At 46.9% G+C, this 16,582-nt stretch overlaps 1 protein-coding gene across 7 annotated transcripts in view; it reads right to left on the bottom strand.

The window, feature by feature from the left end:
* The window catches only part of NBEA (neurobeachin), a 564,577-nt gene extending 552,348 nt beyond the window's left edge, over positions 1–12,229 (bottom strand). For 6 of the 7 annotated variants that reach the window (XM_083169798.1, XM_083169794.1, XM_083169792.1 and 3 more), the window contains exon 1: positions 11,612–12,229. In XM_083169798.1, the coding sequence (XP_083025924.1) occupies positions 11,612–11,815 (204 nt within the window). In that variant the 5' untranslated portion in view covers positions 11,816–12,229. The remainder of the gene's footprint in view (positions 1–11,611) is intronic. The other variant, XM_083169796.1, reaches the window with a different exon arrangement.
* Between the last annotated feature and the right edge of the window lie 4,353 nt (positions 12,230–16,582).

Here is a 16,582-nt window from a genome sequence, read left to right on the forward strand (position 1 = left end):
CTTCTCTTACCCGGCCTGGAGCTGCTGCTGCAGGGGGGGCTGGTTCTCCTCCTTCCTGCATCCGGAAGAGCATGTACAGTGCAGGGATGAGTAGGTCACAGGTCCGGGCAGCACAGCTCTGTGCTGCCTGGACACAGGTGAGGGGGGGGGGGGGGTGTCGGTGCAGGGCGGCGAGGGGTCGCGGTAGAAGCCCATAGGCTTCTATGGGGCATCGCCAGATTTTTATGCTTAGAGCATCCCAAAATGCGGTAAAAATCACAACAGGGTTTTTACCGCATTTTTAGTTTAGAGAATCTCCCCCTGTGACTTTTGCAGATGCCATGTTTGGCTGAAAAGCAGGACCAAAAAGAAAAAAAAAAAAAAAAATGAAGAAAAAAAAATGGGAAACTGTACAAAATGTGCTATTTTCTATAGCAACTAAATGCGTTTCATTTTTAACCTGTATTAGAAACTAATTGGATGCAAGAGGAAACACGGAGAGCTGTTATCACATTTTTATCTGAAAGTGGATTTGAACTAGAAAGAGAAACATAAGCCATGAGAATTTATCATGCGATAGACGTTCTACTTGCTCACTGCAGTGGCGGTGTTGTTTTGAAGAATATGTATTACTGTGCCAGAAATACAGAGAAGGCCTAATTGGTCCTGATACACACACACACGCACACTTACAGATGACTTCATCGTTGTTGTGATTCAGCTTTCGGGTACACACTAGATGACATTTTAATCAAATATTCTGATAAGCATTTGTTACGACAAATTCTTAAAATGGGTCAGTGTATGCATATATCACTAGAGATATCCTGTCTGTACGGATTCAGTACGAAATCCCAGTGGTCGAAATACCGAAGCCAGAATCCCGACCGCCGAAATACCGACAAGAGGGGGACGTGGATTGCCCCCCTTGCGGGCTCGCTGAGCTCGCCACGCAGCGGCCCCGGTGCCTAGCTACGCTCAGCACACTATTTTATTCTCCCTCTATGGGTGTCGTGGACACCCATAGAGGGAAAAATTGCCGGAACTGCGGCGGTTGGGATTGCGGCGTTGGTATTTCGACGGCCGGGATTTTGACTCCATCCGGTCTGTACATACAGATAAATCTGAGGATATTGTCAATGACAGCATACTACTGGATGTGGCTGACAAAATCTTTAGCAAGAATGCAGTGTGTATGCAATTTATTGTTTGTCCAGAAAATTGTGAGCACATGTATATTGTTTGCATGTCGTCAAGTGTGTACCTGGCGTAATAAGGGGGATACTGTACTAACCTGCTGTTTCAAATAAACACTACAAACCGCACAACTTACTAAATGCAAACCACACGACTTTGTCAGAGATGTACCCCTGAAGAAATCTAACTGTATTGACGAAACCCATAGGATTTTGTTGGGCTGTATCCATGCAGTAAGGATTCTGTTATATTCAACTAATCCTGTTAACGCACCCGCTGGCAAAAACAACTGAATAGTGGTCGGTACGTGCACACAGGTGCGGGGGTAAAAATTTGAATACCGCTAACAGAATTCAAACCTACGTATGTTTTCACTGCCTCGATTGACAAAAAAAAAAACACTTGGTACGTGTTTAGTTTTACGGCGGCAATTACGTACTTAACGTAGAGTCCCTTTCGGAATCAGTGGGGGTATGAAAAGGTTGGGTGGACGCGTAACGTGTGCGCTCACACTTCGGGCTGCCGGGGATAGTGGGGGTTTGAAAAGGCGCTACAGAACCCCTAACACTGTAGGCAGGGTTGCTGTACCCTGCCGTAATAGCCATCTCAAACGCAGGAGCGTCTCATTGCTGGAGCGTCTGAGACAGATGGAGCGCCTCTCCGCCGGCGCCAGCATGATCCCCTCTCCCCCAAGAGAGGGGATCATGCCTGCGCCGTTGTGTGAGAGAGGCACTGAGTAGGCTTGCCAGGGACAGAGATGCAGTTCCCGGCAACAGTACGGTAGTTACTTGTGTGGTTTCACAGCGGCAGCCTATGCTGATAACGTAGCTTAGGCTGCCGCCGTGAAACTACACACGTAAGGCAGCCGCTGGGCTACGCTAATATCGTAACTTCAAACGTAGCTGTCGCCGTGAAACTAAACAAGTACCAAACACTTAAATGCCGGCGCCCAGCTGACTTTGGAGCTACTTGGATGGCGAGCTGAGCCTCAGTGCTGAGCAATCTAACATTGCTCAGCACGGTCGCTCAGCACACAGTGCTGCACCAGTGATGTATGTTGAGCGATCGGTCATGCCCATGTTCTCTGGGGAGTGAACACTGGCAATGATTAGATATTTCAAGCATGCTTGAAATATCTAGTTCGGTGACAGTGATGCGAGGGACTGTGCATCACCTTTGCCGGGGGGGAAACCCAGCGCGAGGTGTGCTTTATTTCTCAGCGACCTAGTTAGATCGTTTAGAAATGTGGCTGTAATCGCCCCGTGTGTATGGCCCATAATGCCCCATTCACACTGGGCGAGTTGCGCTTCATCAGCGATGTGTGCTGAACGATCTGTCACTGACAGTGTTCTCAATAGAGAGAACACGGGCAATGATTAGATATTTCAAGCATGGGCCCGACACACAGAGATTTGTGTGCTTCATTTCGAAGCGATCTAGACAAATCGCTTAGAAACTTGGCTTAAATTGCCCCGTGTGTACCCCCCATAAAACAGATTAAATAGATGGCAAACCATCACAGATTAACAAATGGGAAAGATTGGTATCCGGATGGCGGACAGTAAAAAAGTCTAGGTCAACAGTCAATAGGATGACACCAAAAGGTCAACGTATGTTTTTGGGGACCTTTATCATTTGTGAGCTATACCACACCCGAAAAGTTTGATTCAAAGCCAGCACAGAGAAGGGTCAGCACTATCCTGAAGTTTTATTGTATTTCTGAAGAATTGTAAGAAATGTAGAGGAGTGACAGTAGCGGGAGACCGGAGTTTGCCGGAGGCATTGTAAGAAATACTTCACTTCAGGGAACTTAGGAATTCAATTACTGGGTGTGAAAGTGCCTCGATCAGCAGGTTAGTTCAAATGTTAAAAATGACTATAAAATTATATATATTCTATACACATACCGATATTTAAACATACATAGGAAGAAAAGAAAAAAAGTTACAGTGTGCATAATGCCCTAAAGATAAAGTTTTTTTAGTCAGGCTGTAAGATAAACCAGGGTGTCTAAAGAAAACTGTGCACCGCTAGGACGGATTAGTGTCCTGTCACTTCCACAACACAGCAGCAGTCATTCCTGAACCAAATAAATATTTATTAACGTAAAACCGGTTACTTCACTATGAAGCAGTCACATCACATCAGTGAAGTCCTTCATGACCATTATTACAAGGCATAAAATATTCATAATCCACTATGGCAGCTTCACGCAATATAGGTGACAGACTGTCTATGTATGTGACCTAATGCAACTGGCAATAAGGAGACACAGGGTATATGGCAAAACTGACAGACAACACAGTAGCACAATGACATAAACTGCAGCGACCTACATACAGTAAATACCACATTTTGGGCAAGTTGGTTCTAAATAATATAGATTGTATTTTTAACCTGACCTTTTGTAGTAGACCTTCCCCACAAGGAAGGACATGGTATCTGCAGTCACTCTTAATAAAGTTGGCATATTGAGACAGTACAGTAATACTAGATGATCAGGAAATAAGTTATACTGGCCTTTGCGTGAACTCGGCTTATGCACTGGTACAATGCATTATTAGCTTACTGCATTTCCTGTAATATAGGAACAGCCTATGCACTGTAATACCGTCCGATCAAACCATTGGGATACGACAGTACGAATGTCGATACATGAAATAGGGCAACAGTCAAAATGTCGATGAGTTTTCCCCCTATTTTCTTTTTTTCAAAAACAGGCGATATTTCATACCCTACCATCCTCTAGGGCAGGGATGGGGAACCTTCGGCCCTCCAGCTGTTGTTGAACTACACATCCCAGCATGCCCTGCTACATCTTTGCTATTTGGCCATGCTAAAACTGTTGCATGGCATGCTGGGATGTATAGTTCAACAACAGTTGGAGGGCCAAAGGTTCCCCATCACTGCTCTAGGGCATGGAGGGAGAATAGAATAACGTGCCGCGCGCAGCGATGCACCGTGTCCGAAGCATGGCAGGTGCAGAGAGCCATGTCAGGGGACGCGGTACACAGATACGTTGTCCATTTCAACTTACTTGACTTGTGCCGTGAAAAACGCATGTCGACCTTACCATTGTCGACATAACGATTGTGCCAACATTCCAACTCTTTTGACCTATGTCATGCGTCGACCCCATGACCCAAACCTAGATACCACTGGGTTTGGAATGAATTGGTCTCTTGCACTGCCCCCACACACACACACACACACACACACACACACACACAGATTATAGGAAAGAGCATCTGTAAAAATCAGATGAGCCATAAATTAGTAAAGGGAACTTTTTTCTTATTTATTTATAATGACCTCTTTTAATTTTTAGAAGCTTAAGTCAATGTACCCCGTATTGCCTGGCATTAACTGTAGCAGATGAATGCCTGGTTACTGACCACAGCATGGCACTGTGCATGTTCCATCAGCGCCCAGCTCCTAACTGTGCCAAGGGGTGACATCTCACCCCGACAGATTACAAGTGGCTAAGACTTTAATGACCGAGTTCAAAGCAAAACACATGACCGTGTAGAATATAATCTCCATCCAAAGCTGGGATGAAAGTTTGGTATGAAATGCCGACACGTTCAGAATACCAAAACTTTGATTTTAGCCTAACCCTCCCTCTAATTCCATGTGTCAACAATGTAACCATCAACATACATAATGGTGCCACACCATATACACAATAGCACATTTGCAGGAACTAGCACAAAACAAAAACGGGGATATTTAGATCTATGTGTATGGACAGATTCTGACATTGCTATAAGGCCTCTAACCTGTACTTGCGCAAACATCGGAATTGCTGCAGCTGCTTTTCTTGCATACCCCTATAGGACTGTAAACTCAAATGGCCCTCTACATAAATTATGTTAACTGCACAGTGTAACGATACATCTGAGTGTAGTGTTTACTCTAGGATTTTTTTTAGGGCAGGGTGCTGACCCCCAGGCATGGCACTTTTTTCAATCGGGAGGGCACACTTTAGATTAGGAAAAAAAAATTAAAAATTTGCACACTGCACTAGAATTACACCGATTAAATATTGTTATACTCTGCAACATATTCTGTCATAATGACAATTACACATTATGGCACACACTGTAATGCCCATTACACATGATGGCACACACCGAAAGTTCTCAGCGGCATGTCAGCATGGTGGGGGGCAGCATACGGGTGCACAGTGCCATACACAAAAAGGGCACCCTGCAAAAGAAGCTTAGAGGGAACACTACGAATTTATGACTGTATTATACCCCTTTTCCACTGCCTAGAACACCCGCTTGATGATGGTGTGCACCAGAAGCTGGGGGAATCCCAGTAGCTGCCTAAGTGCTGGACTTGCAGACATGGAACCACTTCAATGAGTGGGGTGTGGCCTAATGAACCGCTGTTACCCTGGGAGGGGGGCCCAATCTGCTGGATTTCCCGGCCCTTGGAGATCAGGTCATCTCCAAGGGAATGCCAAAAGAGAGTGTGCGCACTGTAAATGGGGACGACCTGGAAATATCCTGAGTCAGCACCGCGGTGGGAAAGGGCTAAGTCCAAACAATACAACACTAGCTTCAGAAGTGATCCTGGGATCTCCCAATATAATGCAACATATGTGGTCCTGCAAATAACAAAAACAAGCAGCTTGTGTGAAAACAGATACTTTTCCTAGAGTGAGAACATGCACCTGGGCGGAGATGCAAGCTCGTACTCAGTGAGGGTATGGGTCATAGGGTCCAGCCGATTACGACACAGTAGGCTGACCACTATTGGTCAATAGGGTGAAAAAAGTGGTCGACCCATATGCCCTCAGCCAGCCTGTACCCACTTAATGGGAAGACAGCTGGGATCAGTGTCGCCAGTGGCGAACAAGGCGCCCTAGAGTAGGGAATAGTGCGCAACTGAAGAGAGCGTTGTCCATAAGGGCTCTCAGTCTATGAACTATACAAGTTATGTTTCACTCTCTTTCACCAACCAAATACTTGTACATATTCAGCATTCAAGAATGTAAGGACAGGCTGCTTTCTGACAGCACAGGGATTCCCAACCATACTGTACGTCATGACACGTGTCTCAACAGGTCTCTGAATAAGAAGAGTATAAGTAATGTAAAAGGCAAAATTACTGGACAGTTAACAAAAGTAACACCGATGGTTCTGCTCTGAGCATGCGCATATTCTCAAATGCAGGGCTCCTGTTCGGGCACCTTCGGAGACCTGAACAGTCGGCATGTCGGGGATTTCAGGGGGAGCCAGGGGTGGTGGGCCATGGGAACCCCCGGGCCCACCATGGGCGTCCCCATGCAAACGCTGGCCGTTCCTATGAAAATGTGGCTGTGATGGTTGGTGACCATCTAATAATTTCTCCTGCTGCGGGACATGCGAGGGGATATGTCTTCAGAACACGCCCCCTCGCATGATTGCGTGAGGATACGGCAGTGGGAAGGGGGCATGCATTCGCCGGGCAGCCTCTCTGGGACCTCGGAAAGATCTGCCATTTTCACATTCCTTCTATTCAACATTCTTTTTTACCCCCGACTCTCATAAATATTCCGAAGGTCTGAAAAGACGTTGATCGGCGAATCCAAATGTTTCCACGAAAACAGTAGCTAATGCGCAAATTCAGCGGCCCTTCACGCGAAAGCAGATTTGTGTTCTCAACTTTCGAATCTGCACCTACGAGTCCCGGACGTTTTAGGTCCTGGATGATATTTCCGAGTATTGGAAATATAGGCCAGCATTGAATACCCCCTATCTATTGTTCATTCTAGCACCCGCTATCTTTGAAAATCCATGCAGTTCCTCTTCCCTGCCTGGGGTGTCGCTGTCTGCTGTGGTGTTTCTAGCACAGCTGTGGTTTGCATATCAGTGCTGATATACAGACAACACTGTGCTAGAAGCACTACAGCAGACAGCGACACCCCAGGCAGGGAAGAGGAACTGCATGTATTTTCAAAGATAGCGGGTGCTAGAATGAACACTAATTAACGGTTTATTGACCAGTGTGTACCCAGTATAACACACAGAAATAAAGAAGGGAGATGCAAACTAAATTTGAGGGCAACATATACTGTACAGACACATTGTTTTGTCCTTGTAACCAGAGAAATGATTTTAGTGTGACCTTCTGTGAATCCTATTAGCAGTTTTGAGTCCTACTTTCTTCTTAAACTATAGTACCTGTGGGGAAGGAGCACCCTGCGTGGAAATGACTAGCTCTATATACTAAGATATGATTGTAAACTACAACACCCATGTACTCTTGCATGTTGGCATCAATTAGCAGCCCTAAGCAGTAATATCCCTCCCCTAGGACAGGGTCACATGACTGTGCTCTCTAACCTCCAAAGCAACCACACATCTCAGAAAGAAGTGAACAACATTTTCACGCAAAGAAACACCAGCTGTATTATATCATTATCAGGTATTTTAAACACGTGCCATATAAAATACACAGAATTAAGTTTGCATGATGGCATAGAATGCCACTGTATCCATATTTGGTCCTGGAGTATGTTACCAAGAGCAACCATTGCCAACCAGGGCTGCACAATAAAAAAGTATAGACAATACATTATCTCCTTAACTAAATGCTCACGAATACTTTGTTGCTTTGGCAAATAAGTTTGGACCCTATTGACACTATACTGCTTTCAGACCGCAAATGCAGGGTCAGTCCCGGTGTGACCCTGCATGTGCGGTCTGTTCAGATCACAGATGTCATGTGGGGGCATGGTGGAGCATCGCCACCTCATTGGGGGTGGGGGAGGAGGTAGTGCTTAGAGCTGGCACAGCACCAAGCACTGCCTCCTCCATAGTGTGAATGGGAAACGGGTCGACCCGTTTAACCCGTTCACACCGCACAGCAACGAACCGGTAAGAACTCTGCTTTTTACCGGGTTCGGATTGCTGTGTTGCTACCGGTTAGCTGTAACCGGTAACCCCTTTCACATCGCACTAATTACCGGGTCGAACCGGCAAGAAACTGGCTTGTACCCGGTAATTAGCTACTATGTGAAAGGGGTATTATGTAAATTAACACAGTGCAGGAAGACCATAATCAAGTTCTGTAGCCTATCAATATTCCTTTATATATAGGTTACCACCATGCCACTTTATTAATATCTCCCATATCTAAAACAAATAAGATATTAAAAAGTTTCAGCATAACTGAGATATAGACACCTTTGATTTTGATGGTTTAATGTACGCAAATTTTGTTTCATGTACAAAATTATTAAATATATTGTATGCTAAGATTAAACATAAATGCATTCCATGTTCAGACCTGGGTCCCAATCCTAAAATGTATCATTATGGTATGCAAATATTCCATAAAATCGAAAAAATCTTGAATACTGGTCCCAAACATTTTAAATATGGGAGATACAACCTGTATTTACCCTTCCAGTGATGTAGCAATGACCTCAGGTACCAAAAATGATTTAAGTAAAATATATATAAATAAGAAATGTCTTATATCCTGTATCTGGAACCGAACATTTATGCATTTACACCCCTGAGCAACAGCCGTACCGCTGGAAATTATCAATGTTCCCCTGTGGAGACCAAAAAAAAACAAATTATATTGAAAAACATTAACCTCAAAGCGAATTTCAAGTCAAAGTCATCAAAAGCAAGCAGTTAACATTCATATGGGAAGTAACATCGGTGTCTAATGCCTTCTAGTTATTGGATAACATTCAGCAACAGGAGCATTCTGTTCCGATCTCAACTAAAAGGTATCATAAAATAGATTCATTTATTTCCTTACGTCATTGTGTAGCAGCATCCTACCCACAATGCACTGCGACTGCAGCTGCTCTCCAGACTGATTAGCTTCCTGCTGATAAAAGCATCATGTCTCTCATTGGTCAGATAAGACACAATGACACGCGGAGAGCACATTTATTGCAATTACCAGGGCATGTTTCAGAGAGGAAATTTATTGCAACAAATACACAACTGTCACGACGGTGTTTAATTCACCCATGCCCAGTTTGGCTTGCTCTGCCGGTATACAATAGCATGTATAAATGCTGAGTGCATTTGGGTGCATAAAACAGTTGCACTTGTCAAAATTAAATTACTGTGAAGTTTGACAATTCAATATTAACTTACTAATCAGTACATATGATTTACAAAAATCAAGAACACGGTCTTGAATTTTAGAAAAAAATAATTTTCTTATGCTAAAAATTTAAATATATACTGTATATGGAAATTTGATTTTTTATTTCCACCCTGGTATTTTGGTTACATTAAGCACTCAAGACAAATCTGTAAATAATGCGCAGGGCCCTCCCCTCTGTGCTGTTGGAACTGCCGGCTCCCTATTACAATCATAGACCAGACGGCTTTTCCCAAACACCCGACTGAAGATTTAACTATGAATGCTCCTCCAGTAGTACCACCAATCCAGCCGTTTCCATGCCGATATTCTAGATATAAATCAATAAAGGCATTCAGCGGCTGTGTGGATTAATCCATTAGTTGTAATCATGTGGTCTCTGATTCTTTAAGAGAGTACTAATGAAACACTTTTAAAACCTTGGTTTTAGAGATTACTAGCAGTGGTAGCTGTCCAGTCTAATCAGATTTTCTCACTTTCTCCCTTAATCTCATTTTTCACTGGGGCAAGGATTTAGAACAAAACAAACAGAAATATGGAATCCGTAATATTTAGGTGGCAGTGAAGTTGCAACATCTACTGCCCATCACTGGATGGATGGAGGCAGCCTTGTGTCAGGAGAACCACTGCTTCACAATATTGGATGTAGGCATTATTCTGAGCAAAGAGATGGGGGAAGGGAGGCTGGGTCACAGAAATTCAAAAGGGACAGTTTTCAGGTTGTGACAGAAGAATGCAGGAATTATATTCCTTCTTATTTCACCAGTACTCTCAGGCTAGGGCCACACAAGAATTTATTATAGGATTATTCAAGAAAGCACAACGCAACTGTACGATTTTGTGAAATTAACCTTAGGAGTTTAATCTAAGATATAAAAAACTTCCTGTGTTCTTTATTTCAATAAACCCACTGTAAAAAAATAAAAAAAAAAGCTCTCAAATTAAACAATTAATGGCTATTTCTTGCTTCACTCTCGATTGGAGCATATTCAAATGATGAATCACATCCGTAATTTCCTGAAATTCACATAAATCCATTATATTTGCAATGACTGATGGAATAAACAATATTATTAATAATAATATCTCTACAAAGCAATAACCTAAGAAACCTATGGGGGGGGGGGACACGTTGAGACGTGAGCAATGTGCGATTAAAATTCACCAGTCCGGCCTGAACCAAAGATAAACTTGTACAATGAGCATTTCAGTTGCCGACACAAGAAAGGCCAACCATCCCCCTAAACCAATTCACTTCACTTTCATTAATATTGCATGTCAAAAGTGTGACTAATTAAATGCTATTAATGTCATAATCTATTATTGCAGGTCTTTAAAAATCACTGCATTGCAATAATGAGAGGCCTTCTCAAGCCAGGAGACCGGTGTAGAGGCCTGCCTGCCCTTACTGGGTGCTAAATCCCACACAAAATATATGTAATGACCATGAAGGATATTAAAGCACACAGTCATGCACCAGTCACGATGGATAAATTCTACCAGCATGTCTCAATTGCAGATCTTGCATTATACTGTGTAACTGGCCTAGGATCAGGGTGACTGTTAGCAGGCTCCAGTAAACCTTCACTACCTATCAGGTACAACTGGAGGATTACCCCAGCAAACCCTTTGTCTGCCTATACTAGCATTCTATGGAAAGCAATATGCATCCCATAAATAATGTCAGTACAGGTTTCCCATGCACCCTGATGCCTAATCTTCAGGGATAATCAGATGCATGATCAGCAGCCACACTTAACCCCTTCCCTCCTGCAGGGCTGTGTGCAGTGCTGCATCCATTCAGAGCAGGAAAGACAGATATATTTAAAGACAAGGTGGGGGGTGGCAGGAGCGATGGTACATAGCTTCCAAGACATGTAATACCACAACATATGGGCTATTCAAAGCAACAGCACCCCTGAGGAGGCTGAATTTTAACCCTTTGATCAGATCAGTGGGTCTGGAATGTGTGATGGATGAAATGTCCTCCTTGGGACCAGTCAGGTGATAGATCAGGGGGGGGGGGGGGGGGCATGATGTCCCCATGCCAGCAGCAAGTGCCAGTGCTATGTGGGCTAGAGCAGGACATGATTGTGGCTGCAGTATACCCGGTGCTGCCCAGGATCCAGCATCCCAGCACACAGCAAGCAGCAGGGAAGTACATAGGAAGTGCTGGTGCTGAGTGCAGGGGGGTGGGAGGATGCGGGCACCTGTCACGCTCCCTGACTGCAATGATGGGGTAACTCAGCAGCACATACAAATGAATGGGATCCATGTGCAGCAGGCAGCGCCCGCCGGGTGATGATCTTACCAGGTTGAGCACGGTCTCCACGATGTCCCGGTTGCTGACCTCTCCGACCTGGATGAGCCCGATGAGGACGGCGAATTTCATCCTCATGTTGCGGATTGGGACAGACGGGTTGATCACCCCGCCTGGTAGCACCATGGAACCGGAGCCCCCTGGGGGATCCCTGTCCGGGCAGCCGGCCCCCGCCAGCGGCTTGTCACTTGCCATCTCCCCGGCACTGGCACAGCGGGGGGAGGGGGGGGGGGGGATGCCGGGCAGCCGCTCTGTACACCTCTCCGGGTAACGGTCACAGCGATCACCCGATACAGTCAGCGAGAGTGAGAGCGGAGCGGGTGAGATGAGCGGGCTGGCTGGTTAATCCACGGTCCCCGGGGTATGGCTCCTGGCGGAGACCCCCTCCATCACCCTCAGCGCACCTCCTGCCTGCCAAACGTACATCCAATGCCTTCCGCGGCCGGGACTCCTGGCAGGGCTGTAGCGGGTCTCCGTGGCCGGGTAACGGGGTGACTACTGCCGCTGCTGCTGCGGCTGGCGTTGTTATGATGGGAGCAGACGCCGCTGTTACTTCTCCGCCATGTTGACGCCCCCTGCCTGCGGTAGGGTGAGCTGCGCCTGCGCCAGAGCTGCCTGCGGGCGTGGCTAGGCCGCCCAGAGACCACAGGGATGGACAGGTGTGAGCAGGTGGTACCCGGGCGCAGGGGGCACCTCACACCGGTCTGTGGGGTGGGGCAACTCGTCAGCTGATACCGACACCCGCTCTCTGCGTGCTGCCGGGTTATCAGCGTGGTGCGGGTGTCAGTGCAGCTTGTCCGGTCCCCATCTCCCTCTCAGCATCTCTGTGGAGTCAATTTGCTTCTAAACATGAATAGGTTATGTTGCCCGTAACAACAACAATTTTCAAGGATGCAAATTGGAAAATGATATACAGAATCTGGTTGCTATGGGCAACATAACCTCTTTTCATGTTTAGAAGCTTTAGTTAAGTTACCCCTTAGGACTGTTTCACACGCTCCGGTTGATGCGGGACAGCGAAACTCCACACGGACAAGAAGACGGTCACTGGTCGACATACATCAGGTTGACCACTAAAGGTCGACAGGGCTTTGATTTACACATGAAATAGGTCAACATGGCTAAGGTCGACCAGGTTGGTAGGTTGACAATGGAAATGTCGACAGTCAAAAGGTCATTTCACACCCTGTCGACCTTTAGTGGTCAACCTGATGTACGTCGACCAGCGACCGTATACCTTGTGGAATTAGCCACAAATTCTATACGATAAATGGACATCTTAGTGTTTATATTTCCCACAGTTTCCAATCCTGTTTGACCCCCAGTAGCAGATGGGGGGGTCCCTGTGGCCCAGATATAGGGCGGTATTCAATGAGCCTGATTCGCCATGTTTTTATGGCGAATTTGTGCTGTTTGGCGAATTTTTGACTAAAACGGTGAATCACCCTATTCAATGACCAGATGGCGAATACATTTGAAGGTTTTTTTCGCCATGATTCACCGAGTAGCAATCGCTATCTTTTTATGGAGAAGTGGAATGTGAACTTTTAAAATAAAGTGTTTTGTTTTTTGCATTTGGTGTCAAAAAATCAGGAATTTTATTCTGAGGAGGGGCATGCTATTTTTATTCATTAAAAACACACAGCAGCCAGCAGGGGGCGCCGGAGCTGAGCCGCTCATTAGATATTCATATATTCACTGCACCCGATCGTTACATATGCACGATCGGGTGTAGTGAATATACCCGGTCCCCTGCTGGCACCCCTGGGGGGCAGCCTGTGCTGCCTGGCACCCGGGGAGCCCACCTCCCCCCCACATACGCTCTGGGACAGGCAGAGAGACTTCCATCTCCCTGCCTGCCACCGTCCTCAGGCTCCCTGCGGCGTTCGCCGCAGGAGCTCATATTCGCCGGTCAGGGGCAGCGAGCCCCTGACTCGTTGAATACCGGAGCCAGCGAGGCTCCGGAACGTGGCGAATGTGCAGCGAATCCTAAACAGGATTCGCTGCACCTCGCCGGTATTCACATTGAATACCACCCATACTCTCAAGTGACATGTGTATCACAATTGATTCTTCCTGATTTATCCCGATTACTTGTGCAATATTAATGCATGGTGCTCAGAAGCAGCATACTACATACCCTCCAACATGACCCATTCCATTAGGTACAAAAAGCTCTGTTCCTGGACTTCCCTGCCAGTGGCAGTTACAGAGGTGGGGATCCAGCACAGTCCAATATTCAAAGAGGGGGCAGTTGATGTGACCCCCCCTTTTTGAATATTGGACTGTGCTGCAGTCCCACCTCTGCAACTGCCACTGGCAGGGAAGTCCAGGAACAGAGCATAATACTAATGGAATGGGTCATGTTGGAGGGTATGATACTATCCATGTGTTTCCCTATACAACTGCCGGGGATATCCAGTTAGGGAAGTAAACCGATGTTTAGGGATTTTTTCAGATATTTCACCATTTTTATTCTCCTTTTTACGGCAATTCGGAAAATTAAATACATTTTCTCCCAAAAACACACTGGGGGAAATTTACTAAGATGTGTATTCTACTTCACATGTGATGTTGCTATGGGCAACCAATCAGAATCTACTTATTTATTTAGCACCCTAGAAGATAGTAGACAGGATCTGATTAGTTGCCCATCGCAACATCACATGTAAAGTAAAATACACATCTTAGTAAATTTCCCCCATTGTTTCAGTGAAACCTGTCTGTTTTCTTCCTCCGCAGCCCCAAAACGTGGCTGCTTTTAGTCATTTGTTTTGACCTGCTTTACAAGAGTAGACTGTGTGAGGACTGGGACACTGTCTGTCCATACAGTGTCTGCTCAGTGCCACTGCTCCCTCCCTGCTGGCTTCCCGTCCGGCTCCTGTCTCTGGAAGCTACTCTCCTCTCTCCAGCGTGTGACGTGATGACGTCACACACATAGGAGAAGCTTAAGCAGGAGAGAGGCAGGGAGACGGGTCAGACCAGCAGACACTGCTGCTTCCCCTGGCGTCCCAGGCCACGCCCCCACCCGCCCATTCGCCAGCCAGCCTGCTCGTCCATCCTGATGCCAATAGCTGGCTTTGAGGCAAGTGAGTGACTGACTGTGATTGCCGCGCCGCCTCCCTTGTTGAGCCAGCGCTTGGGCAGCGGCATGAGTCTGATTTTTACATAACCCGGCGGGCCGCATAAAAGTCCTCAGCGGGCCGCATCTGGCATGCGGGCCGTAGTTTGAGGACCCCTGCACTAGACCATCCTGTGGTGAACTCCTGCATGCCGTTTGTAAGGTGATTGACATGAAGTAGTGGGGGGATGGAAATTGACTATATATTGGGAGTGCTAAGAAAATCGTAGGGGTGCCTAGAAAAGGGCTGGGAGTGTCTGCGATAAGGGGGAGGGGGTGAGGGGGAGGGGGTGGCAGCTAGACTCAGGCCCCCAGACCTAAGAAACCTCTATGGTGACTTAGGACTGCGGGTGCCCTGTGCGGGAGCAAGCGCTCCCATGTGTGACCACTCGCCCAGCCTGCAGTTCAGTGTGCTAGCGGCCAGCGAATAGTCAATTCGCCGTGGACGCTTGCACCAAGCAGCTACACATGCGCATAAAAGAATATGCATATGCGAAGTCTTCAAGCATCGCTCACTGTTGCGAATTTGCAACGGTGAGTGCCAACCAGAACAATTGAAAAGCGCAACGGAATCTGCTGCGATATATAAGAAACTATAAATAAATAAATACCCTAATAACCTCCATATTATGTACACACTAGACAATACACATGTTAATATCATTAAGGTTATCATTATTGTACATATCATTTAAAGTGTGTAAGTAGCTTTAGTTACAAAAAGGGCCGCCGACAGGAGGGGTCTAGGAGTACTTGAGTCCCGGGCCCCGATAGAATCGGGGCCCGGATGGCAGAGATGCGGACAGCACTGACCCATTACAAATGCGGCAGCAGCAATAGCCGCCAGACAATAACAGCCAATCAGGAGTCGGGAGGGACTTATGTAGGGCTGCCAATCAGGACCCTGTGAGATAGGCGCACAGAGGAGCACCGGGAGAGTTGCCGGGTAGCTGGCGGCATGGACGCCCGGAGCCTGGCAAGGAGGGCTCCGGATCCTGAATTGCGACTCGCAGCAATCTGGAGCCAGGGACGGATACAGACAGTGGCGTAATTATGGAGGGTTCAGGGGGTGCAACTGCTATGGGGCCCGGGCCATTCGGGGGCCGAGGGCTAAGCAGGCATCCCCTGCACCCATTAGACTTTTTTTTTTTTATTTAGTGCCTCGGCAGCCGCAGCACCGTCCCATCCCTCCTTCCTTCCCCTGCTCTCACCGCACACTGTGCCTCCTCTTGCCTCCTCCGCCAGCAGCACCTTTGGTCTGGCCAATAAGGGGAGGAGCTGGGCTGGCTAATCCAGCCTCTGCTCTCCCAGACTCCCCCCTGTCTCTCTAATGCTGCTGGGGCTCAACGTCACTATCTGGTGACCAGCTCCGGCGCGCAAAAGGAATACTGTTGCTGCTGGCACTGGCAGAGAGCTGGCATCAGATATTCGCACCGCTGAGGGGACGCCACTGAAGAGATCCGCTGCTGCTGATGTCCCAGCTCCGATGTGCAGTGCAGGTAACAAGCCATCTCTCTCCCCCTACCCATTATTCTCACCCTCCACTTGTCTCTTCTCCTATTTTTCTCTCCACTGTTCCCCATTCCCCTGCTTTCTTTCAACCCTCTTACTCCCCCTCCATTGCTCTGCCCCTATTCTTTCTCCTCCCCTACTCTTTCCCCATCTATCTCTTTCCACCCTCCCTCTCCTCCATTTCCCCCTGTCTCTTTCCCCCCCCCCCTCTCTTTCTCTCCCCCTTTCTGTCACTCTACCTTGCACTGTCTCTCCCAGAATCTCTCCCTCCCTCCAACATTCTCTCTCACTCTGGCTCATACCCCTCCCTTTCTCTCTTGCGCCTCTCC

Source organism: Crinia signifera, chromosome 2, assembly GCF_055691185.1.
Source record: "Crinia signifera chromosome 2, ASM5569118v1, whole genome shotgun sequence".
In the NCBI taxonomy this organism is placed as follows: domain Eukaryota; kingdom Metazoa; phylum Chordata; class Amphibia; order Anura; family Myobatrachidae; genus Crinia; species Crinia signifera.